This window comes from Dermacentor albipictus, unplaced genomic scaffold (genome assembly GCF_038994185.2).
Source record: "Dermacentor albipictus isolate Rhodes 1998 colony unplaced genomic scaffold, USDA_Dalb.pri_finalv2 scaffold_35, whole genome shotgun sequence".
Taxonomy (NCBI): Eukaryota; Metazoa; Arthropoda; class Arachnida; order Ixodida; family Ixodidae; genus Dermacentor; species Dermacentor albipictus.
Genome location: NW_027225589.1, coordinates 823515 through 849167, shown reverse-complemented (window position 1 = coordinate 849167; position 25653 = coordinate 823515). Strand labels below are relative to the sequence as shown.

Sequence of the window (25653 nt, the reverse complement as noted above, 5' to 3'; positions counted from 1 at the left end):
AAATGTAAAGCCGAAATTGTTGTAAGTATTAAGTTAAAGGTGCACAAAAATGTCAAAATGTGCACCTTTGTATAGGTTACTTAGTTTAGAGTGTATTAGCGTTATTATTTGTTATGACGGCAATCGGATTGGTTATTGTGCTCTAGTAGAAAACCGTTTCAATTACCTTATATACGTTTTAATCTCATCTCAGCTATGATGATCAGGCAGCGTGTCCCGAATTGCGACTAATATTCTAGTTTTGATCAGAGATCGTTACAATGACAAAATTTTTTCTCGCGAGGACGGGTAAGAGTCTCATCGTCAATCGGACAACGTAGAAAGTGCTGAACAAAAATTTACCTCCTTAAAGGGCCAAGCTAACTCAGCCCGGTCTATAAAATTGCACTTGGGTCAAGGCCTTTTTACGCTTACCACAAAAATGTTTGCTGTAATATGAGCCGTATCGTCGTCTGTTCCGATATAAATTTTTATATTTATTACAGAAAATAATTGCAGTGTGTTCTTGCCATGCGGCGTCATTTTTACTCACCTGTATTATATGTTGTAACTACAGCATTTGGCGCAATACAAGTGAGAGCAGCCAACATTCTTAGCACTACCATGTTTGCTTCTGCGACCAGAAGCCTAATATATTCATAAACACCGGCTACAGGAGCGCATGTAAATTTAAAAATTGAGGAAAATAATTCACATATTCAAATGGCACATGTAAAACGCACTTATTGGGCGACCTATCTTTGGCCTAAACTTGCGCTAATTTACGCTACTGTAACATTCCAAAAGTTTGTGTCCATGTGCGGCTAGGTTTGCTGTAGGTCCGATCAACGCCTATGATGCCAACTTGGGTGACTGTTTATGTGCCCATAGGTGTGTGCCGCTTTTCAATGAGCGTCTTTAATGCCAACCTGGGTAACTAGATATATGTCACTGGGAATATACAACGAAGATCTCGTAGACTTCTCGGGTGCTATCTGTACGGCTCGACAGACGCACGCGATTTTTTCCATAACCTATTCATATGCAGCTTAGCTGTAAAAAAGTCACCCGTACCATATAGTGTCCTAAATTTCTTAAGAAAGCTCTGGCACTGAAATTGTTCCGCTACTGGCAGCTGGGGGTTAGTATGTATGTTTCCATAAACGTTGCTCTTCCGGCTTTAAATATTCTTGTGACGGTATTTATTCCCCTTTACGGTACTCCGTAAGCAACTACATAACTTTGTAAACACAGGAAGCCCCTGCTGATACGCGTGATTATAGGGAATAGGTCTTACAGCGATAAATATGTGATCATCACCATCATCACTATCACCATTTATTTTTCTTTATAGACCCTGATGGGGCACACAGAAAGGGGGAGGAGAGCATCAAATATTTCAGTGCGCGATATGACGTAAATGACATAAATGACGGGTGCTGTAGGTACCTGAATAAGTGAATAAATAAAGAAAGAGTAAACAAAACAGGCCGATGTAAGAGTCAGAATATTTAAGGTACTAATTACAGTGACGGGGCCCGGCACAATAACATCTACATTACAATGACAGGGCCCGGCTGCATTGAAGCTTCATTTGGTTATACAATTAAAGCTGGCAATAAGAATCATGACGCACTTGAGAACCGATACACCCAGCAGGCTACTGCTCAATCGACTAAACATATTGCCATTGGATCTTTATGCGTGAGTATAATATAGCTAGCTACCTAAACAGTGTTGTTAAACGTAATCATCATTTCCCTGTGTCCATATTTTTTCATCATCATACCAGAAGTACTGCTGCTGGAAATTTCAACATGTCTCCTGTACATAATTTTTATGGCAAAAGTGTACTTGAATGTGTTGAAGTTAAGATATCGAACAACATACCCTCCAAAATAGGAAACACTAAATTTCGTCAAAGCACTATTTATTAGCTATAAACCACTGATTTTCTGCCTGTGTTCTTGCTTGGCGTTCTGTTTGCGATTTGATAATATATGTAACTGGTGGTAACTTCTGTTCATGCCGAAAAAAAAAAGATTTCTGTTTTTAACGAGCTGAAGTGTTGCATTCGTCCCCTGCATTGATCCCCTATGCTTGTACCAAATGTCCATTATATTTCGCACATACGGATCCATCCTCTAGCCTGCGGCTATTGGGTCCAACAGTCTTGTGCGTATACAATGTAGCACTTATGATGATAGCAATAAAGAAAGAAAGAAAAAAAGTTTACTAGAATGGAAAAGTAACGGTAAAAAGCACATTAAAAGGAAGGCATGGCATATCTTCAAGCTTGTGTAGCACCTGACAATGAATATTGCACTGGATTAGGAAAAGGAAGCAGCCGGTAATTGCTCGCTTAGAAGACCGATAAACATACAGTGCGATGCAACTTGAGAAATAGTTACATTGAAGCTTCCAAGAATTGAGAACGAAAGAAAAAAAGGCACTCACGACGGCACATCACAAGTCGCCGTAGGCGTCGAAGCCTAGCTATAACGGTATTATTTCTGAACAGCTGTGATAGTCTCCATGTAACAATGGTTGCTTGCCTTCTGTCAAATGAACATATACTGCGGCATAAAACTCACGGTACGGGGCGAAAACGCGCTCACAGCAAAACGCTAAACATTGCGCGCGGACATGCATGCAGACGCGCAGTCGGTCAGCGCGAACCCGTGCGATCGCTGCATTGAAGCTTCATTCTGCTTTGCCCCATTTGTTTACATAGACAGCTCACTATAAGAACATATTCCGCATAGTTTTCTCTCAGTGATCGCCCCCAAAGTTGTATTCTAGCCACTGTAGTTGTATGAAACTCTCTGCCCGCCCCAATACCGACATCGCTATAGTGACGGCCCCGTCGCTATAGTGTTGTTAAAGTGACGGGCCCCGTCATAGTCACTACCAATATGTACTATATCATCAACCAATACAGAGAAAAAATATCTTTAAGGGAAAGACAGAAAGCGCATCACAGAAATTCGATAATAAAGAAAAAGGCTGTAAGAATATCGTTGAAAGACGGCGGGCAGGAAAATTAGGAGGAAGCAGGAGCGCCTCATGAATGTCCCGAAATTAAAGCATGTTTTGTGCAAAAGGGAAACACGGCTAATCCGGCGGCGCATTGCTAAAAATGGAAGGCGAAGAGATGATTTGGTACTGGGAATGCTAACAGTTCTATCATATTCAAAAGTGGGAAATCGTGAATATCGGTTCGGAATCGCTTCTAACTCGTTGGTTAAATAAGCTTAATGGGGGCTCCAGACGGGAGGACGCGTAGTCAAGTATGGTGCGGATGAGAGATACATCGTTCGATATTTTCAATATCGAAAGTCCCAGTCTTACTCAAGCCCACGTAACAAAGTCAATTAAGTCAATTTTCTTGCACAGCATTTATATGCTGACCAAACCACCACAGTTACAGGTCGTGTAGATGCTAGAGCCAGATTTACTCTTAGTACTTTTCAAAGAATGCTCTAAGACACAATACCACGCAATGTCTCAGGCGCGTCTCCTTCCCCTGTCAGCCCGCTTTGCGTTCGCTCCCGCCGCCATGCACACGGCTAAGCGGGCGCGTCGTTCGGGTCTGTCTTGTAGGTCGCACGTGCCGCCAAAACACTCGTCGTCACGATTCAACGCGCCTCTTCCTTTGATGGCATTTCCGGCTTGATATCAGAGCGGCAACACACCTTTCAAACAACTGAACTGCACGTGCCTTCCTACGCTGCCAGAAGTTGTAGTTCCACTTCTGGTTGGCGTTCAAGTGGTGAGTAGAAGGAATTTGGAATCTGCTTTACGTGCTTCTCACTGAGTATGCATGACATCACCCTTGCGGTCATTCAAGACGCGATCGCAGAAGCGCTTTCTAAAGAGTAGCTTAAAACAAATCAAATGCAGCAGCGCGAACTTTGTTTCAGCAAGGGCTGACCGAGTATTTTAGTACCCGGGTGTTCACCATGAAACGCCCATGCTTTCAACCCTTTGGCAGCACATTTCAGTGCAAACAGAGTCGGCTTTTTAAAAACAATTGCTGCCGCTTACACCTAAAGCAGCACTCTTTGGCCATAATCGAATATTCATGAAGCAATACTAAAGGTAACAGCAGATTTTGCGCATGCGTGAAGCCATGTCTGCAATCCTGTGTCCCGGAACGCTTAGGAAAAACCCGCCGTCTTCCCTGTGCCCTACACACACAGAGAGACACACCCGAAAATACATAGCTAGTATACCGATACGGGTGTTTCCATGTAACATAAACTATGGTATGCTCGTAAAATCTATGCGAACATGTGAATGCCTTTAATGCGCTTGTTATACGTGAATTTTATTGGAAAACTCCGTAACTGGTCTCTTGTGGCAATATTACTGATTGAGAAAAATTATAATCTACGTTTCTAAAGCAACAAATCTTCACCCGATGTACCTACTTGGCGAGACTCTTATCTCTTTCGTTTCTGCAGCTGCAACACCTCACGGCTTTCTGTATCAGTAGCGCTTCTTCAAAATTCTGCGTAAAGCACGAGCGCTTGCAAAACGCGTAATTGGTACTAATACATAGCATCTGTTGGTTTGCTTTTTCATCGAAAGAAATACAAACAAGAATGGAGCGTGAATTCACCTTTATTTCTGCTGTCCTCCTCGCCACAGCAGGAACAACATCCGCTGTGGCTGGTAAGTTAATAAATTTCAACTTTAATTTTCCTGAGGTGAATCGTAGGTGTTACATATGATGTTATAATAGAATAGTATGTTATACACGTCGTTTTCAAAGGTGTAAAAGTGTTCATTTCTTGAAAATGCGCATTACTCTAAGTTATCTTCAAGCTGGGCCTACTCAAATTCTGCTTTGAGTTGCACTAACTTTCAAAGAAAAACGATGGTTTCATTCCATTCTGTCTATGTGCAAATATATTGTTTTACGTTTTTTTATGAAGTACAGTCTAAATTTGGCTATAGATAAAGAGCCTACATTTTTCGAATTTCGTTCTTTCTCTGCGAACATATTTTAAAATATTTTCACGATCAGATTCTTTTATGTTATTATATTCTCTATCTGCTCCTGCAGCCATGATTCCAAGCAAGCAGCATACAGCATTCCACATTTCTTCCAGCGGAAATGATATGCTTAAAAATATGGAGTAGCGTACGAAAAGTTCGTACCGTATTCAGAAACGCCATGATATTTTGAAAACGCACAACAAAATTTTGCATCAGAGTGGCACCAAATTGTTGTTTTCCTTATTTCTCCTTTTACGCACTTGTTCTTCTTTCATATTGTTCAGTGCACAAGAAGACATCCGAGAAAAAGACAGCATTGTTGGGACAAGTGCTATCCTTTACGATGGGTTTGAAGAAAACACGAATGATAAAACAAACAAAAACTAAATTTAATATCGGAGACAGCGATACATATACGCCTTTGGAACAAAGTTTTGCAGTTACATTTTCTTTAAAATCCTTATCAGGATCATCCAAAGATGAGGTTTCCCCTATGCTAATGGTAAAGGAGTCTGGATTCGCCTACATTTTTCGAATTTCGATCTTTCTCTGCGAACACATTTTAAGATATTTTCACGATCAGATTCTTTTATGTTATTATATTCTCTATCTGCTCCTGCAGCCATGATTCCTTTACTATGTAATTGCTATGTAGAAGCGCATGTCCGCTGAATATCCTAGTTGGTCTTAGCTCCTTTGCGCGCAAAACAATATTACCTTTCTCGAACTTGCCCGCATTACAGCGTTAATAAGGTCATATGAGTCCTTTACCGACCTCCGATAAACTTACTAATGTACTGAAGTGGCTGTAATGCGAGCCTTTTTCATAGCACCAGAGTATCACAGTATCACATTCTGCTTTACCCACCGTCTTCTGGCGGCCGTAAAAGCATCTGTAAGCACTGCTATCTTCTAATAGAAGAATTTAGTTTATAGGAGAGCCTCTCTGCCTCAGCCTCTGCCTGAAAGTCCGCAGGCACCATTCGTCTGGCGAAAACAGAACTTCTCGGTTCTTTTAACGCATAGGCAAAAAATTAAAAAAAAATGTTTGTTGCTCTAGTTGGCGCGTGCATATCACGAAGCTTTGCCAAAATAAATACGTCACGAAAACCATAAAATGTGCACGGGCAGCTAGACAGTATTAACTTTATAACGACCGTGTGCAAATTCTTACGCCGTAGTGAGCAAGTGTAGCGCGTAGCATACCAGCTTTCGAGGCTTACGCAACAACTACTGCGTCGTCTCGCTTATCGAGAAACATTATAACAGAAATAGCTCAAAGAATGTGTTAACTACACAACGGTAACAATAGGTGGCGTCAGTTTACGCTGGCGTGCACGACTGTCAAAAATTGTTGCGATGTCTTCAGTCAATAAGAAGCGTTAGTGGCGCTTGGCAAGCTTGAATCCTATGACGCGTCTAACTCTCATGGGGACTCTTTCAAAGCCATTGTGAACAAGTTCTTTTTTTTATGACGTTGAACAGGAGCCCGTTGCCACTTCTCCGACGTGGATCTAGATGCCCTCGTTTCCGACATGCTGGACAAGATGCCCGAGGAGTGGGCGATGCAACCAGGTTTTACAAAGACACTCATTCCGGGAGTCGAGATTGGCGGCGCCAACGTCACAGGATTGCACCTTCTGCGGCGCTACGGACCACTGCTACCTTACTGTGACAACGGGACCCGAATGATTCATTTCGATCTCGTTAACCGGGGAGGAGGCATTCAGATCTCGTTTCCGTGGCAATTATTTTGCTCGGGTAATGGTGGTATTGTTGGACTGGCGGTAGGTTTTACGAGAATCACGGTCCCCCTTCGGATTGACGGATCGGGGACCGATGCCAAGCTCTCGTTGGAAGGTCCCGTGACTCCTGTGGCCATCGAAGGCATTCACCTCAGGCTCACCGGCGCAGGAACCCAGTTGGAGGAAGCCTTTGCCATGATTGGCAAGCTCGCACCAACGCACCAACGTGAAGAGTGGAACCGCTTGTTTTTCACTACCATGTATGATGTTTTCGGAAAGACTCTGGATTAAAGCCTATTACCGTACCTCTTCCATTTTGAAAAATCTTTCACACGCAGTGTGAGAATGAGGCATTTGTAATGTGCGCGTTGTTCTTTTTGTTGTATGAGGTAAATGTTGCGATGTGTTACCAAGAGGAGTCAGGATTGAGACAAAGGAGAAAGACGTTCCAGAATATAGAATATTAGACGGAAGAACTGTTCTTTCATTGGACCATGTGAAAGGGCGTTGTAAAAGCGGTGGAGGAGCGCTGCAAATATATAGAGCTGCATTATTAACTAGCTGCAGGGCAGCGCAGGGGGATGAAGTAACGAATTTTTTAGACGCATCACGGGTCATAGGTAGCATTCTAATTTGTTACTGAATTATGCAAGCTATGACGAATGTTTTGTAGAATCTACTGGCAGGTAAATTACTCTAGAGCTAGACAAGACAGCGTGCTCTAGTAATTTTTTGTCACACATCGCGACAGGACCGCAATTCTATATGAGCATATTTTTCTTTCAAAAATATGAATTAGTAGCATAGGTGTTGCTAATCAAGGTGAATGAAAGTACACATGTTTTCTGATCACAAGCGCGTCAAAAAGTAAAATTATAAATAGTGCATTTACTAACCTATAAAATTTACCAGTTATTCTACCTGTAAGCAATTTGTACCCATCCAAGTTGAGGCGTATTCTATATTTTTACGTATTTCTTTTCATTTTACATATAGTACATGAGCTTAGAAAATCCTTTGCAGACCAATTTTATTATTCTTGTTACAGTAGAAGAGCAAGCATGGCAATTTTATTACGACAACTTTTGCCTACATTTCCATAAAAGACGAGATCGAGGATATGTAAGCACTAGGAATAAGAGTAATTCACTGTGGACGCATCTCAATTTTTCAACGAAAACTGTAGCATGGGCAAGCAGGTCAAGATCTAGGAAAGACAACATGACAGTAGTATCCAAAAAAGTGATCGGCGGAATCCATCTCACCATGACTCGACGCTACTGCGTATACTATTCAAGCAAAAAGTTACGCAACGTGTTGCCATTGACGAAACGAGTTATGTATGAGGCCTTTACTGCCGGGGAAGCGAAGCCGCGAAGCCTACATGTGCTCTCAAAAATTAATGGCGTGTCACTACATGCGAACGCTGAAAAACGCGACATACGGCAACTAGACTTCTCTCTCGCGCTTCTTTACGGACACGCCGCGCCATCTAGTGTTACTGCTGAGAAGTTCATGCGAGGCCTCCGAGGCAAGAAGCGTGGTGCGGTGGCGCCTGCGGACGCTGAGAGCTGTTCCCTCTCTTGCCCCACAATCAGTGGCGCTTACTCAGTGAGCCATGTTGGCGAGAGTGCAGCACACACCCAATGCATTCATGACGCAGCTCGCTAAGTCCTAGCTTTGAAACGCGTTCATTAAAAGCGGCACGCACCCAGTACATTAATCGCTGAGCACGCTGATGCGTCGGGTTTCTGTCTTTGGAACCATGCGACATAAGTTTAATTCCGTTCAGCGTCGGAAAAACTTAAGGGATCTTTTTGGTGATCAAAGGGTGGCCCATTCTGAGTGGCACATACCGAGACCTAAGCTTCCACCAAAGGGGTTCAGTGAAGACCAGCACAGACCGCGGGGCGCATCGCGAGTGATTTAAGTCGGCCTGAAAGTGTTTCTTCGAACAGCATACCTACGCTGTCACACTTCTGCATTGACTCATGTCGACGTGAAAAAGGTTCATTGAAGTGCGGCACCTATGCACACATTGCACATACTCAGTGACCCAAGTTGGTACACAGGTTGGTTTCAAGCACTGTTACCTCAGCACAGCAGCATGATGCAGCTGCCCATTCGGCCACGGATGACCCATGACCCTTGTAGGCAGGGAAAATGGTTAGGCACGAGCATACATAGATTGACAGACACAAACTTCAATACAAATAAATAGCTGGCTCCCAGAAAGTGTGTTGACTACATAGAGGATGCTAAAGCGTTAAATGGAGAATGAATAACAAAAAGACATGACAGTAATACCAGAATACTTTATTCCAACATTACATTTGCTCTTGAAAATGTCCAATGCTCTTGCGTGTGTTGTGCAAGCATGGCTCATTGATTCGCTGCCTTCATTTTAATGTAAAGATGAGCTAGAGAGTTTATGTAGGCACATTTAAACTACGAGCAAGAAAAAGAAACAACTTGAAACTGAGGTACCTGTCTTGTTTATTTGAACAACTTGCAGGACAATACATAGAGTAATATTGTACAGCGTTGGGCGAAGAAGACGTAGCATCCCTGAGCACACGTTGTAATTTCGGATTATAGATGTGTTTTCGATTCGTTCTCTCCCAATGGCTGGATTCTGCCATTCCAGCATCCTTGCAATTTTCGCAGTGCCTTTCAGGTCTGTCTAGCTAGTAGCAGTTTTGGGAAAATTTTCCTGATTCAGATTTTGTCTTTACGGCGCAGAAGACGCGAAGTACCATCTGTAGGGCCTTTTGTAAATAACTTCAGATGATTTCCCCAGCCTTCACAGCTATAGCAGTCTTGCATGCCCATATTTTAAATATTTATGTGTTGCTTAAAAGGCAACATTGTGTTGGGGAACCTATGCTTAAAAACAGTCTTCGCAATATTTCGTTGTAAAAATATAGACTTGAAAAATTTTGCAGAAAGAGAATACACATTTTAGCTCATGCCATTTATGTTTTCTTCTGATTTTAGTTTCTCAGTTCTCTATTTTGGAGAACAATTTATGTTCTATGCTTCTTTCTTTTTACACAGATAAATATTGTTACGTAGACCACGTCCTTATGAGAATGACTTTTACTCTCCTCGTTACTGCATTTCTCAGGAAATACGATAAAGTCAAATGCTAGGATGCGGTTATAGCTCATAATACAAGTACATATGTGTTCACAACAAAGCATATATGAGACGTGACAGGACATCCGACACTACACGACACATATAGTCATGCTCTGAGTTGCATGACTCCCATGGACAGCAGCATTGCGACATTATTGTATCACTGTATCATTGTGACATCTTACGACAAATTGGTTGGCGCAAATGATGTACATGTGCGTCTCCTTACGTGGCTGTGGAAACCATTTATTGAAACTGTAGTTGGTTTGGCCGTTGTTGGCTCTTTCGACGAACGCAGTTTCTGAGATAGGATTCTTGCAATTTATTTCCGCGGTCTAGCCATACCAGACCTAAAATCGTTTTAAGTGCTTTAGGCGGTAATTTTCAAAGCCTCATTGTAAGTATGTGCGATGCTACATTTAAGTATTTGAACTTGACAAACAGGAATAACTCGCTAGTGCTGCACGAAAACTTGATCCCACCAAAAACATCAAAATGCATATTTCATATGCAAAGCTCAGAGAACAAATGAAAAGTGATTCTAGTCTTCGTGAAAAGTAGTGGCATATCGAATGATTTCTTTACCTTAAAACCACTGCAGTGCTAAAAAATCCGTCTGATGGTACAATATTCTTTTCTCACAAACCACTTGAACAGCAAAGTAAAACAGTCACAGCAACGTTTCACTTCCTGAACGCCGGTTACGCGCAAGCGTAAGGATCCTATAGCGTAAACGACGCTATCGTATTGCCATGCGCCTAGACGCCTACACTGTCCACACTGCAGCTCGTATTCAAGACAGGGCTCGCACGGCCATACCATACGCAGCCCCCGTGGGGGTAGAACGCTCCTATATTACTAGCATGGCGTTAGCGCGCACAGAAAACATGAACACTGGACACTCGATGAGCGCGGACACTTGCTTTTAGAACGCTAGTGTGAGGAATCGCGGCAGCAGTGGCGAGCGAAGTGACCTTCGTGCTTTTTATCACATCGCAAGCTAAGCTAGAAGCCGTCGGCCCACTTATATTGTGTCCCCAAAGCAGATCACTCTCGAGATTCAGCCCGCGCGACCACGCGCGGTGATAGTACGCCCTCCTCCTTCCCCTCTCGCCGGGTCATGTAGGCGGCGGAATATCGCGCGCTTCCTGCCATTGCGCACGCCAGATTGAACGGCCGTCTTCGGCTCACCGCCGCGCGCTTTCACTCACACACAGAGCTTACAGCGTGCGAGGACCACGTTATCACGAGACGAAGGCGGTATGTATGCATCGCAAAGAAAAGCTGCATCAACTGAACTGCCAGAAGAGATCAACCCAGCACGCCTCCGGCTACCTCCCCCCTCCGCGACGCTTCACCTCATCCCTCTATGCTTAGTTCGCTCACTATTACCTACACATAATACTCTAGGGGTCTGTGTGTGTGTGTGGGGGGGGGGTTACTTTGCTGGCTGCTCAGCGCGCTCCTTCGTACTTTGCCCGACGCGCGAGTCTCTTCACCTGCAGGCGCCTTCCTCGTTCGCTTGCTTCGCGGCTCCCGAATCCGCTGAATTCTTGACCTGGCCAGTTACGCTTGCGCGTAAAAACCGCGCTGTGGGTCAGTATGATGATAGCGCTGGCAGGTTAGTACTGCGGAGTACCGCATTGTGGTACGGTGGTAAGGGGAGCGTTCTCGCGTTCTCCCCTTGTGAAAGCTAGCGCTTTGACACGCTGTGATTGAGACGATGCCCGTCTAGTCTGCTATCAGAGGTGGTGGCAGGTTTGGGTACGGGCTAGTAGGTATTCCAAGGTATCAGTCGTCACTTACAGTGCATCATTATGCGCTGTAAGTGACGATTGATACCGTGGTTGCAGGGCTTGAAAGGGGTTCAAATTTAAATTCAAATTCTTTATTTATTCTTGAAAACACAATAAAAATGTGTCCAGTACTGTTTGGACCCGTAGCCATAGGCTAGTTATGGGTCCAATAAATTAAATTCTATAATGCAGACACTTCGTCACATACACAATAAAAACTTGGAAGAGCGAAGAGGGGGATATATACATAATACAAATGACAAAAAGAAAGCATAACAAGGAAGAGTCGCTTCAATTCAAAAACATCGTGCATGTTATACTACAAAATTAAATGGGATGATAAGAGCAGATCGATGTCTTTTAACATGTTTAATGCATGCGCTGAAAGAACTTTTTAGCTGTGTGTGCAAAATTTCGAGCGCACTTTATATCTTGCGGAAGAGTATTCCATATCTGAACACCAATGAAAGAGAACCATCGTTCTCCGTAAACGTTGTGCGTGGGCAGTAGAATAAAGTTGCCTAATAATACATTTCTGGTAGTAGGCGATGACGTATGGAAGAGGGAGATGTGGGAGGGGGGGTTGTTTCTTACGATACTGTTTGCTACAGTTGCTGTTTTTAGGAGGCGTAGTGAATCGAAGGGTAATATCCGTGGGTCGTTGAATAGTGGTTTGCTGGGGTGATCCTGATTAGATTGCTTGATGATTCATAATAATCGTTTCTGCAATTTTCTGATTGGCTGGAGATAGCTATTGTCGGTCCACCCCCATGATTCCAGACAGTGTGAGAGATGACTGTGGATCAAAGAGAAATACAATATACGAAATGTACTTGTGTCAAAAAAGTCACGTGCTTGAAGCAGTTTATAGCAATCCGATGCGACATTCACCCCCACTGCTAATAAATGGTTTTGCCAGTGCAGGTGGCTATGAAAGATTACGCCAAGATATTTAAAACATGGAGTATATTCTCGTAGAGAGTTGTCAATACCAATGTTTACAGTGTTGACATCTACTTGTTTTCTACAGGAGTGAAATATGGTATATTTTGTTTTCTTGACATTTACAGTAAGCTTGTTGGCTGAAAACCATTTAGAAACGTTCACCAAATCTACGTTTGCTTTAAAGTGTATTTCCTCAATGATATTGCCTGTGATTGTTATAGCGGTGTCATCTGCATACATCAGCATTTCTCCAGATTTCAAGACACGTGGAAGGTAGGAAACGTATATAGAAAAAAGCATGGGTCCCAAAACAGACCCTTGGGGCACGGCAGTATCAATACGTTGTGGTGACGATGAGACATTATTTATGACAACTATCTCATGACGTTCATTGAAGTAACTATAAAACAAATAGAAAAACCGTTCCCGAAAACCGTAGCGCTTTAGTTTGTGCAAAACGATGGAATGGTCGACCATGTCGAAAGCCTTTTTCAAATCGAGAAAGACTACAGCTACAAGTTTGTTGTCATGTAAAGCACAGTTTATAATGTGGGCTAAAGACTGCACCGCTATTGCGGTTAAATGGTTTGGCCGAAAACCACGTTGCTGTGGGCAAATTATGTTGTTTTTGCGTGAAAAACTATTGATTCTACTGGCAAGGATTTTCTCGAAAAGTATATTAATGGCGCTGAGCACGGATATTGATCGATGACTAGAAGGGCTTGAGCTATCGCCGTCCTTGTATATTGGGACAACTCGGGCTGTTTTTAGTGACGCTGGGTACGTGGCGGTTTCAAGTGAGTGATTGAAGACGTGGCATAATATTGGGCCTAGAATATCAATATTTTCTTTTAACATACGTACTGTAATCTCATATATACCTGAAGCTTTATTGGTACCCATAGTTGCTAATGTTGAGTGTATCTCGCTAAGTTCAATGTCATCCATACGAAAGGAGTTTGAGAGTGGGCTTGGTAACAAAGAGCTTATATCTGTATTATTTACATTAGTACCTGAAGAAATTCCAGCGGTAGTAAAATATGAATTAAAGCTGTTTACAACATTCTGATCAACCACGTCAGGAAACGTCTGTTTGTGTGGCGTGCCTATAACACTGTCCACGATTTACCAGAGTTTTTTAGAGTTACCGGAGCTCTGTTCGAATGCGTTGCTTGAGAAAGTAGCGCCCGAAGTAGCGCTCGAAGTAGCGGTTGCCTACCGCTTGCGCGTAAGGCACGGTGGTAAGGGGTGGGTGGGGGGGGGGGGGCGCCCCCAAGAACAGAGTGCCAGAAATAACCACCTCCCATTGCATGCTTAACATATTGTTGAAAAGCAAGCCGGGTTGGTTCTTCGTACATATCGTTGTGCATTGACAGCAAACATTCTAGCAGTGCGATTGCAGGCTTATGCCTGTCAGCCTTTGTGTCTAAAGTGTTAGTGTAAAGGGAATGGAGGACGCTTAACGATTTTTATCGTCAGATTTCGGCGTTGTTCACCGATAGTGCTAATTATATATGCGGGCAAAATTTCGTGATAAGCAGGCAGCCAAGACACCTTTCTCCTTCCCTTGCTTCGCTGCTTCGGACAAGAACCGATGATTTTATGGGCTGGGCAATAATACTTGCGCGTAAGGCAACCGATTTTCTGTAACCTCAATGTTAGTTTTTCTTGCTATTGTGGGCAGCGTAAACAGAGACGGGTACGCATTGCAAGAGTTACCACCATCTATGCATATGTGGAATAAATAGGCGTCTAAGTGAAGCTAGCTGGCCGCCAAGGCCCGCCTCTTTGCCTTCCAACCCAGTCGCGAAGGTCAAAAGCGTATTCTTGCTGCAGACGTCTTGACAAGATATCGCATAGTATCGCATTTCAAAAGCTGATTTGGCAGCCAAGAACTAGTCTTGTGCACTGACGCCGATATATGAAACCAAGGCCTTCTCGCTTTCAAGAAATTCCCACACCCGGCAACAGTTCACTTAAATATGACGCACACAGTCGCTCAGTCGACAATCCGGAGCAGTGGTACGAAGTGAAAAAGACAAAGGTAAGTATGTGTTTTTTATTTCTTTATATTTATCCTACGTACAATATCGGCGTTAGAAAATGCACACATCTTATATTTGTCGTTTATATAGATATATATGTACACAAAACCGTTGTAAAGTGTATGACAATATCAATATAGCCGCGTTGCACCAACTTGTACAAGTCGTGTGCAGTGCGGCAACATCATCACTGAAGTGCCATCACGGCCATGGTGCATAGCTAAATTTCCAGCTCACGTGATTTATCCGAAGATGACGTGTGTCTTCCGATTAGTATTTTAGAGTCTGCTTTCGCTTGTCAGATCAGAAAGACATGCTGATTCTTCGAGTAAATGGTAAATATAGATTGTTAGAAAAGTTTACGAGCCCTTACTATTGTCTGTAGAAAAGGACAGGACAATGCCCACCAACGCTGATGATAGCCAAGTCAAGGTCGACGTATACCTTGTTGAAGTGCTTCGATGATGGAATGTTCAATGCATATCTCTATTCGGTCGTTTTTCTGATATCTTATTCACTCAAAGCGTAACATTACGTTTCATGTTTCACACGCACTTACGACGATGCCCATGGGGTCTGCATGAGACACTTGTTATATCGTTAAAACGTGTGGAGAACCACGCGTCTGTCGCACTCGCATTTCAGCGAGACGTCGAGTCGGATACGTCAAACCATCCACGCGAGAATCGCCAAATATTTGCGCCTTGTACGGAAGGGAGTGATGAACGTGGCTCACATCAAAGCCGCCATGAGCTGTTGCCGCAGCGCTTGCGCACTAGTGCGCGGCAAGCGATCATGTTTTCGTTCGGTGAAAGAACAAGCTCAAGACACTCTCTTCGTTGCACTTGAACTGTTACACCAGCACCCTGCCGGCCCCCCAAGCTAACACACGATGCACTGTGGTCTAGGGTCTCTGGCGTGATACAGGACATTTTTATAGATCCTAGTTACACTACCTTTAAAATTGGGCTTGCCTGTCCTTTATAAGCAAACATATCTGAAATATAACTAGTGTAGTAAACTGCAAATGAGTTGAGCTTAAGTTGAGTGCAGAAATAAGATCAACGAAGTTGTTAATGTCAACTTAAAAGCCTGTAATCTCCAATCTGAAGTAAATGTAGGGGATTTTCCAAGTGATCTCTTTTCACTGCACTGAAAGTTGCATAATCATGTTGTGAAAAAAGTGCGTCGGAGAACCTTTTAATGAAAGCTACGGTAGTGAAGAACAAATCTGTTCCCTTTTTTCCATCTATTGGGTGACAACGCATTCGCAATGATCAAGTGATTAGATGACAATATTTAAAGCGATAATAAATAGCGCAGGTTAAATCGCGCACAACCGAATATTGTCCAAATAGGTTCATAAGCACTCTAGATTTTCTCTTCTTGATCAAAATAGGACAAGTACGTTTGGCTATTTGAGGTGTGTTTCATAATTGAGACATATAACTAGCACTAAGACAAAGTAGTACGAGCCTGAGAATCACTCAGCGTAGCCCTTTGTTTGAAGCTCACTCGGGTACTCCACTCTTCAGAGCCATAGTAAATCTGTCTGCCTTTCTGGTCACACACCCTTACGACAAGTTATCCAGCAAACTTGAGCTATCATTTTGAGCTATATTCCAGCAAACTTGAGCGACCCTTTTGAAATTGTGTAACCTTGTATTAAGAACATTTCTGCCGCAAAGCGTCTGTTTTACTTTACGTAATGAATAGCTTCTCTTGTCTACATTCCTGATTTTCGCCAGATAGACCGAGATCACTCTACCAAAATGACGCCGAATAATGCTATACGGGCGTTGGCACTCCTTGTCATGTTCGTTGGGATCGTCAGCAGTTTTTCAGGTATTTTTTCCTTCTCACTACCACAGAAATTAAGATATACAATTCGTAACTTATCAATGTGGCTTTATAGCCCACGTGCATTGCACAATCACAATTTGTGATCATGAGTGTGCCATAGCATCTTTTTATTTCCCGTCGGGCATAAACATTTTTACGTGTTGCCATAAAATGCGGATGTCCACCCAGCGATATGTTTTATGCATGTGGATATTTTATATCTAAAGTTATGCTCAACTTTGTGCACGAATGTAAAAAAAATACTTTACTATGTTGTTGATGCCCTTGGGCAATATGTGACAAGTGCAGTTATTTCTGGTAAAGACTCGGCAGTTGACAATACGGTGGACCGGGTCAGCATATTTTACATATACAGTGGTGTGAGTGAGTGTAAACTGCTGAGGCCTTGGCCTACGACGTTTCTTTTTTCTCCTCATTAGCGGCACATTTGAGAAATTATTATGGGATTTAATGCCACGACGAATTCATCTAAGTTTGGGATCATAGAGAAGTCGATCCACTTGTTTAGGGCAGAGCGCACCTTAAATGGCTTTTGCACAGCATTTGAAGCCTCACAAAGTGAACTTGCACAAAAAGAAAGAGACAGTACGAATTGAGTCATATCATGAACAGTTTCTTGTGGTTGCTTCTACTTTGGCTAACAAAGCACAAAACTGCAAATGTAGTACATTCTTGATGTGAAAGTTTGGTGATGTGCTACATTTAGGAACGCCATTTGAATACCAGAATACACGACTGGTACAATGCTCAAAAAAGAAATCACGTCGAGACGCTCTTGCCCCATCAAGGACGAGACGGCGCTTGCTCCTGGATTGCAGTCCTCATTGCCTTCACTGACCCATCTCATTTACCCTGTCCGTGCAGATTTACTTAAGGAGCGTTTGCCAGATTCATCATCATCAGCCTGGTTACGCCCACTACAGGCCAAAGGCCTCTCCCATACTTGTCCAACTACACCGGTCACGTGCTAATTGTGGCCATGTCGTCCCTTGAAACTTCTTGATCTCATCCGCCCACCTAACTTTCTGACGCACCTTGCTACGCTTCCCTTCCCTTGGAATCTAGTCCGTAACCCTTAACGACCATCGGTTATCTTCCCTCCTCATTACATGTCCTGCCCACGCCCATTTCTTTTTCTTGATTTCAACTATGATGTCATTAACTCGCGATTGTTCCCTCACCCAATCTGCTCTTTTCTTATCCCTTAACGTTACGCCCATCATTATTCTTTCCATAGCTCGTTGCGTAGTCCTCAATTTAAGTAGATTCGTCACATTCCGTTTAACGCTCTAATTGTAAGGACAAAGAAATAGTTCTTGAAATGTGACAAGTGTTGTTTACAGCAAATATAAGTGCCGCTTAGGCTAAGTGTATAGTGAGCCGCTCTTGGCGGGATATATGTCGCTGAGTGATTGCTAAATCGCAATCCTATAAGAAATTCCATTTAGGCCGTAGTTCCACATGAATCTCACTAACCTGTCATACCATGCTAAAGAAAATATCATATGGCGATAGTAAACACACAGCACGGGCATATTGAGGTATGACTGACTTCTTAATAAGTTCAAAGCAGTTACGAATGCGCAGAAGTGTGTAATGATAGCACCCACTAAAGCAAAAAGACTAAGGTCCTCGGAATCTAGGAATTAGACCTTATTCATCAGTGCTCGTTCTGCCGAATTCCGGAAGGTAACCTACAAAAATATACGTCATTGACTACCGATGTAAACGTGTCACTTAACGCCTGTGGTTGTCTTTTCTGCTAAGCGTTTTCTTCCAATATTTCCGATTATTATTAGTAAGAGTACCAGCATCATTAGGCTATCCATGCTGAATATAATCTTATTAGCTTTGTTCTGAGAAAGACAACATTGTACATATTTACGTACTTTGTCGATAAACTTTTATAGCTTCACATGGTTATGCGTAACTTGCTCACTGGAATCTGTAACATATATACTTTTTTTTTCAAATGTTTTCTTTGCCTCATAGAATATGCTACAATTGTTATCGCTGCACAATACGCGGTATAACCCTATTTTCTCGCTCCGCATTTCAAGAAGGGAAGCACCTTCCTCACTTTACGTTTGCTTTACGTACTCTCTGCAACTTTCATTTATTATATATTTTTCTGTGCAATTTGTTGACTCCTTAGCCGGGTTTTCTTTAAACGAGCATACCTTCAGTCTAGAAATTCTGGCAATATTTTATTGCACAAAGGAATAAAAGGAATGTTTTTGCTGGGTAATATTCCACGGGCGAAGCGCCTTCAGATTCTTTGCGGTCCTTTTATACCGAACCATGCCAGCTGCAGCACAAGATTTAGCCAGGGGAGTGTCGTCACGCCTAGGTCAACACTATTTTTGTGCGCTCACGTGCTTCCGAAGAGCAGACTAACCAAATAATATGCCATGAGGGTTTGTCTGACATCACACCCAGAATGGTGCGGGGCCGACAACGACAGTCGCCTGGAGCAGCTCATCGAAACAGCGCTGCTCGATATCCCGCGAGAGCATACGTCTGAAATACAGGCAGGGACCTCGCATCAATCTCCCCTGGGATTCGAAGGATACAAAGTAACCGGATTGAATCAGCTGCGTCGTCGGGGACCTCTGCAGACCTATTGCGGGAATGGAAGTCAGGTAAAGAAATTTGGCGTTTTTTTTGCACTTCTTGCCAGATCGTCTTTCTTTGCACTATTAGTCAGTAGCCATAAACTAAAACGCGTGTTCTTTGAAATGGGTCATAATCGACTCCTGGCACAATCAGCCTTACCAAAGACAAGGTCATGCAGTGCCTTAGCAACCAATCACTCTTTTACTGCCGTGGTGTAACCCGTTTCACATAGCCTTTACCGTCACGCAAAAACAGCGGTGGACATACGATACCACCACTCCTATACTGTAGATCGCGCGGGAATCTTTAGACAGGCGAACACATGCCCACAGCAGAAACTCCTACTCTTGAGGTTGCTGTTGCACTGCATAGCGTGCAGTACGCTTGCATATTGCATTGTCTGCGTGCCTGCCACGCATCTTTGGTGCTTCTTGATTTCTAGAGGACTTCACTTTCCACGCAAACCCTGAAACTGGTGGCGCTGATTGATGTACTTTGGAATCAGGATTTGCAAATACTGTGCTGCGCTCAAGAGAATGGTGCTGTGTAAAGTGCGAACAAGTTACTGAGAAGATGACGGTGTCCCCTGTAACAATCTGCTGCTATTGCAGTACCTGAATTTATATGAAGAGAAATTCCTCAACGCTGCTTCAGAATAGAGTATTGTCATTCGCGAATGTAGTTAGCCACAGTAATTGTAGTGATAAAAGGAGCAAGCCTCTTTGCAAAGTCCCACTTAGATTGCAATGCAAATGCCATTGGGTAAGTTTATAGGTCACATGCTGTCTCCACCGTACTGAGGGTGTAGCGCGGTGTTACACCAGTGTTTGGCGATTTGCAGCACGAAATAAACTTTGGTGAGGTGCTGCAGAGATAGACAAACTTTATTTTAGAATACAAGTGGTTACGCCCAATTCATCAAATAAAGCCAAAATACGTGTGATTGTCGAAAGAGAAAATAGGCCTGTAGGTTAGGGCAAACAGCGAAAATATTCAATGGCAGGTGGATAAGTACAAAGCATAAGTGACATATCATGGAATGGGAGCTGATCCCAGGTGCACAGTTGCTAAATGTGTTTAAAAGTATGCTAGCAGTGAAAGTAATTGAATAGCCCACGTACCAAACAAGGTGTTATTCGGTTTCAGCGTGTCGGAATAAACCTAGGTATGCTCGAAGAAGTATGCCTAACATTATTTTGTAAACGCGATTAATGCATCGAAATAACAAAAGGTACGTCAGAGAGCTAGTTTAGCTAACACGTGTTTTTCACATGTGCAATGCAGCCACAAAAGTAAAGCTTGAAACGTCTGGTTACACCTTGCAGTCTGTGTAAAGGGTCGTTCACACTTGCGGTCAAGATAAGTGATCACTCTGCCGAAGTCAGCTTTTTCGGCGCACAAACGTTTCGCATATTGTCACTTTTTGCTTTTTACATACTCACTTTAAACCCGTAGTCACCATAAGTTTTTCTATCTTGTAGCTTCAGTTTACCGCTCCTGCATCATAGTTTAAAGTTTCGAGAGTTCCAGTACACGCACTCCTAACAGTCGAAATTGAAAAAAAAAAAAATGGAAGTGAGCGCATTGATGAAACGAACCTATGTGTTGAGTTTAATGAGCAGTAATACCTAAGGTTGGCCGAAAATATAATCAATTTATTGAAGTATAAAAAAATGTCACTGCCTGGTTCAGGTTGAGTCATACGAAATTCAAAACTTGGCTTGTTTTAGTGCGCTTTGTAGTTTACTATAATGTTGACTAATCTAACGTGTAATAATCTTAACAAGACTAAGAAATAATGCACTGCAAACAAGAACGAGATTTCTAGCTGAAGTATACAAAAAAATAACATTTCTCCGATCGTTTAGTAATGCCTGATGCAAGAAGTTTGACCTAACCTGGTAACGAAATATAAAATAAAATACTGAAATTATCAACACAATTTTGTCAGGACAAACACTTCACGAAGTGTTTTTCAATGCTAATCATTACCTTTTGCTTTCTATTTTCTCATTTAGCGGACTGCGCGAATGTGTGCTGTGCTGCTCTATTTGTCTGAATAAAACGCATTCACCCACGCGTTTTCCTAAAATTGCTCTCCTGCGCATTCATCATCCCGGGCTTTACGTAAATACCTGTGAGAAAACCAAGCAGATACCATTTGTCGTCCTTTATCTATGTGTATGTCGGATGACGTTTCGTATACACCAAAGCATACGCACATTAAAACCTCTTGTGTATTAGCTACGATTGACTCCACTCAGAACTGGCGAATACGGTTCTCCTGGCAGGCCCTGAAACTTCGCCAAAAGGTACTCTTTTTTTTTTCAATGCGCTCCCTCCTGATTTGACGCAGGTCATCCACTTTGACCTGGCTTCCGAAGAGCCAATCTTGTGCTCGTTCCACTGGACGGCTGGTGGCAACGGCTCCCTCGACCTCGCAGCTCACGGCGTGCGGGTGAAGACTCACCTGAAGTTTGTGCAGGGGATTGCTACTGAGGGCAGCGTTACGGCTGGGAAAATTATCGATGAGCAAGAAGAACCGGTGACCACTTCGCTGCGTGCAGCCCGAGTCACCCTGCACATTGACGACACCAGCGGAGATAGGACGAAGGCCTTGGCAGGATTTCTGCGACATCTTGCACTCGCTTCTATCAAGGATTCCTGGGAAGGCGTCTTTGTACCGAGGCTCGTGCGTGCTCTCAAAGAACCGTGACAAAACACGGGCATCCTTAGCGAAATAAAGCTGTTGAGGAACATTTAATTTGTTAGATTGCGGTTTCTGAGATTTATCCCTCACAAATTTGCCTTGCTGTAAAACTGGAGCCAGAAGCCTAGGTGGGGCACAAGTCCACTCCACTGAATCGCAGGGCACGCAGTAAATTTATTTGATGGAGTGAAGGTTTATTTCGAGGAACAAAAAATCCTGAATTTTTACCCGTCGTCTGATCTATAAATGTCACCATGTGTATCGCACTCTTTGTTTTTTCTTTATTCTTACTTTTCTACGTAATTGTTTATTTCCACCGCTCACCTATGCAGAACACCATGTCAATGGCAATACACAGGCATGAAAAAATTTCTGCCTTCCATCGAAGAGCTTCACTCTCTCTCGCTCTCTCTACAGAGATATATACCGCACTTGTGCATTCTAGCATTTCAGCAAGCTGAAGCGCTCATGCTGTTGGTTGATATAATAATGACTGCTGCCACTGAAGACCGACCTAGAGGAATTAAAGCGGCACGTTGAACAGAAGACCTACGTGGAGACAGAAGACCATTTGTAAGAACGTTAAAATTATGGCAATAAAAAATGTAGCCTATGAAACGCGAAGTGCCGCAATACAGGTACTCTGAAACACTTTTTGAAGACAATGAGGAAACGTTGCGGATCTGTGGATTCGGTTATTCTAAAAATTCGAGCCAAATATATTTGTACTGGGAAAAGAACAAATTTAAAATCTCGTGTCATAAGACAGTGAAAATTCGCTTGCTGTTCACTTTGCAACATGGTCGTCCAGCTACGCCACAAGCTTCCTGGTCACGAGAAAAATACTTAGTAATGCTACTGTTCCTAAGTTTGAAAGAAATAAATAAAAAATTCACACATCTGCGATTTCAAAAAGAAGAAAAATAATTATTTAGTCTTTGCGCTTCCGGTTCACAAAGGTCGGTTGCGTGTAGCAGCGTCTACTGAGCGTGGCCTACAAGACTGCACGAGGATGCTGCAGTAGATTGAAGGGCGCGGCCGCTACAGAGTGCTGCGACGTGCCTTCTTGTCGTAGGGTGGATTGATGCCTATCTCGTCGGCGAGAAAATCAGAAAAGCGCGTTCACTGATTCGTCTCCGTAAGTGACGTAGCTCCGGGCACCCGGGCTTCGAATTCACGTCGAGAGAGTACCGCACACGTCTGAATCGGAAGTAGCCTTGAAAAAAAAAAGAAAGAGGAAACAAAGACAAGGGAACTCTTGGTCGGGGCCTTGCCCCCTTGCGATGCCCTCTGTGTAGCTTCCCTAGCGCTAGTGGATACGAAGGCCGAGAGAAAGCTGTGCATTGATGCGGTACCTACCTCTATATTCACTTGAACTTGAAGAATCGGAAAATTCTTGGAGACGATATTGAACAATGGAGGAATTGGTGGCGACATTGCTTATTAGTGGTGTCACGCAATGATCCGTTATAAAAGCTTGACATGACTCCTTATAACGTGAACGGTAAATAGGGTGTAATTTGTAGCACACGCATACAGTAGACTTAACTGTGGCGAGTAACTATTGCTTGAGTTGACGCAGAAATTGTGTGACAAAAAAAAGAAGCATTTCCAAAGAACAAGAAAGAGCTCGGCAAGCTGTTGGCCTATAATAGTCAAAACAAACTGCGCAATTAAACACGAAACACAAAGAAAGAAAACGTTGTACTCGAAAACAAAATACAGTCTGGACGCGAGCTAATTGGTACAATACCTTCATGGTGAAACAATGCTAGAACAACAAGGACGAGAGAAGAACACAAGGATGAGCGCTCGTCCTTGTGTTGTTCTCTAGTACATGTTTTGCTAGCGCTGTATGAACGTGAAGGTATTGCACTCGACCATGTGACACTTTTGTAGGGTCTTGATTTTGCTTATCGGTTATTCACAAATAAAAAGCAGAAATCATTAAGCTATTATGTATATATTCCTTCTCACAAACAAGAGAAATTGCTGAAACAAACGCATAACTTTGCCATAGCATCTGCGAACTCGTTCGGTTGGTTACGAGGGATGCGGACGTTCGCCGTAGGTACGGGCGTGTAAGAGCTGTGCTCTAAATGATGCCGGAAAACACTGCTGATTTATTTTACAGCATTTTCCCTGTTCTAACATGCCCTAGAAGTGAAAGTTCACCCACATTCTATTTGTTTTAGATAGAAAAGTATCACGGACAAAATGGTAGCGCATCTAAACTCCACATAAATCAAAGACGCACTGAATTTCGCACCAAATTTCGCACCCAATCACTGCAATCACCAGTTCATCTGCATTCACGGAAGAAGTCTCATCGATTCTCTCACCTTAATTAGCATTGTTTTTGGATTTGTTGTAATTCCACCCCTTATGTAATATCCCCGTGTGGGGTCTTTAGGGAACGAAAGAAAGAAAGAAACAAATTTCTGAGCTAGAAGATGTAGCATGCCTGCAAATGCAGGAATAATAAAAGAGACGGAACAAGCGAAATAAAGCTACACAGAATAGAAATTTATTTGTACCTAATTTCCGTCGTCATTACTATCGAAAAGAATCTTATCAATGTCGAAGAGCCATATCATGCTCTCCATATGGCCAATTCAGCGTGTGTTATTCTGAATTTATTAAACGACTCCTCAGCAATCGCAAACTGAGTTATGATCCATGCCAAACCACTCGTCTACTTAATTGTGCGACGGATGCAATTCTTGGGAACGGCAAAAACACGTCACCCGACATGATTTCAATAGGTAAGCTTTCATATTTAGAAGACTGAAAAGGGTGAGTCGGACATCGTCACGCTGCGGTGGATCTATCTCTGTCGCCAGCTTTAATGGCAACTACGATGACGCTATGTCGGCTCTTACAATAGGCGGTTGCAAATGCATGGCAGGGTGTTTTAATGTCTGATTAGGCTGCAGGGGGCAGGCCATTTTCTAAGCAGTTTTCTTGGAGAAGGATGTGCGTGTAATACTGTAATTATGGAGGGTGTCCCAGCTACGTTTATCTCGCGTTTAAACATATGCGAATTCCACGTACCTGGATAGAACCAAGGCAATTTTGTTTGTCGTCTCTTGGAGATGCTTGAATTTTTTATGCCTCCTAATTAGATAATTAGCCTTAATTAATATTCAACGTCTCAAATATTTTATTTAGATGAAAAGTGTCAATGACAAATTGTACAGCGACATGAAAAACTCCCCATACAGCTTTCTGCTGCTCATTACGTGCTACACAGAAGCTTTGTTCCCAGCATGAAAGAAGCCCGCGTATGCACGCAAAGTGCCTCGAGTGGGCAGTCGTGCGGCAATTCCGCCTTTACAACATACGTGTCATACGTCCTTCTTAGGAGTAGGCAGCTTTCCATCAGCGACGCCACGAGCAGAACCATGAACGAGCTCGTCTACGCCATGCCGATGCTGCAGCCATGTGCAAGCAGCAACTGCGTGCCGAGGATCCGGCAGTCTTTCAAGCAGTCGTTAATGTACCGTTGGGATTAATCTTGCTTTTGTGGTCAATTTGGTTAGCCAACGTTTTCGCGCGTTTGCCTTGCAACTATGTCCCGTTTTCCTTACAGGTAAACTTTTTGGGGGCGCACGAAATCTTCGACACGATGGACCAGCTGTTGGTTCATCTGCATCTGTAGACGTTCTTGTCGAACGTGAGAATGGGAATGATCGACAGCATGCTGCCTTTTTCGGAGTAACCGTCGTTTACGACAGCTCTTATTGTTATCTAGTGCTCCCTCAGACAAAATGGGAGCAGCCGCATGATCAGCTTCTGCAGTATTGCAC

The 25653-nt window shown here is 43.1% G+C and overlaps 2 protein-coding genes across 3 annotated transcripts; both read left to right on the top strand.

The window, feature by feature from the left end:
- Positions 1–1631: 1631 nt before the first annotated feature.
- Positions 1632–7028, top strand: LOC135897251 (uncharacterized). The gene is made up of 4 exons (XM_070529901.1): positions 1632–1683; positions 3583–3751; positions 4573–4656; positions 6469–7028. The coding sequence occupies exons 3-4, from the start codon at positions 4587–4589 to the stop codon at positions 7017–7019; spliced, it is 621 nt and encodes a 206-aa protein (XP_070386002.1). The 5' UTR covers positions 1632–1683; positions 3583–3751; positions 4573–4586; the 3' UTR covers positions 7020–7028.
- A 7477-nt stretch (positions 7029–14505) lies between these two features.
- On the top strand, positions 14506–21907 carry LOC135897229 (uncharacterized). Of its 2 annotated transcripts, none has more exons than XM_065425810.1 (4): positions 14506–14654; positions 16404–16500; positions 18958–19160; positions 21491–21907. In XM_065425810.1, the coding sequence occupies exons 1-4, from the start codon at positions 14532–14534 to the stop codon at positions 21848–21850; spliced, it is 783 nt and encodes a 260-aa protein (XP_065281882.1). In that variant the 5' UTR covers positions 14506–14531; the 3' UTR covers positions 21851–21907. The 2 variants fall into 2 exon arrangements, with proteins under 2 accessions (XP_065281882.1, XP_065281883.1); XM_065425811.1 differs by having other exon boundaries at positions 14542–14654; positions 16408–16500.
- Positions 21908–25653: the final 3746 nt, after the last annotated feature.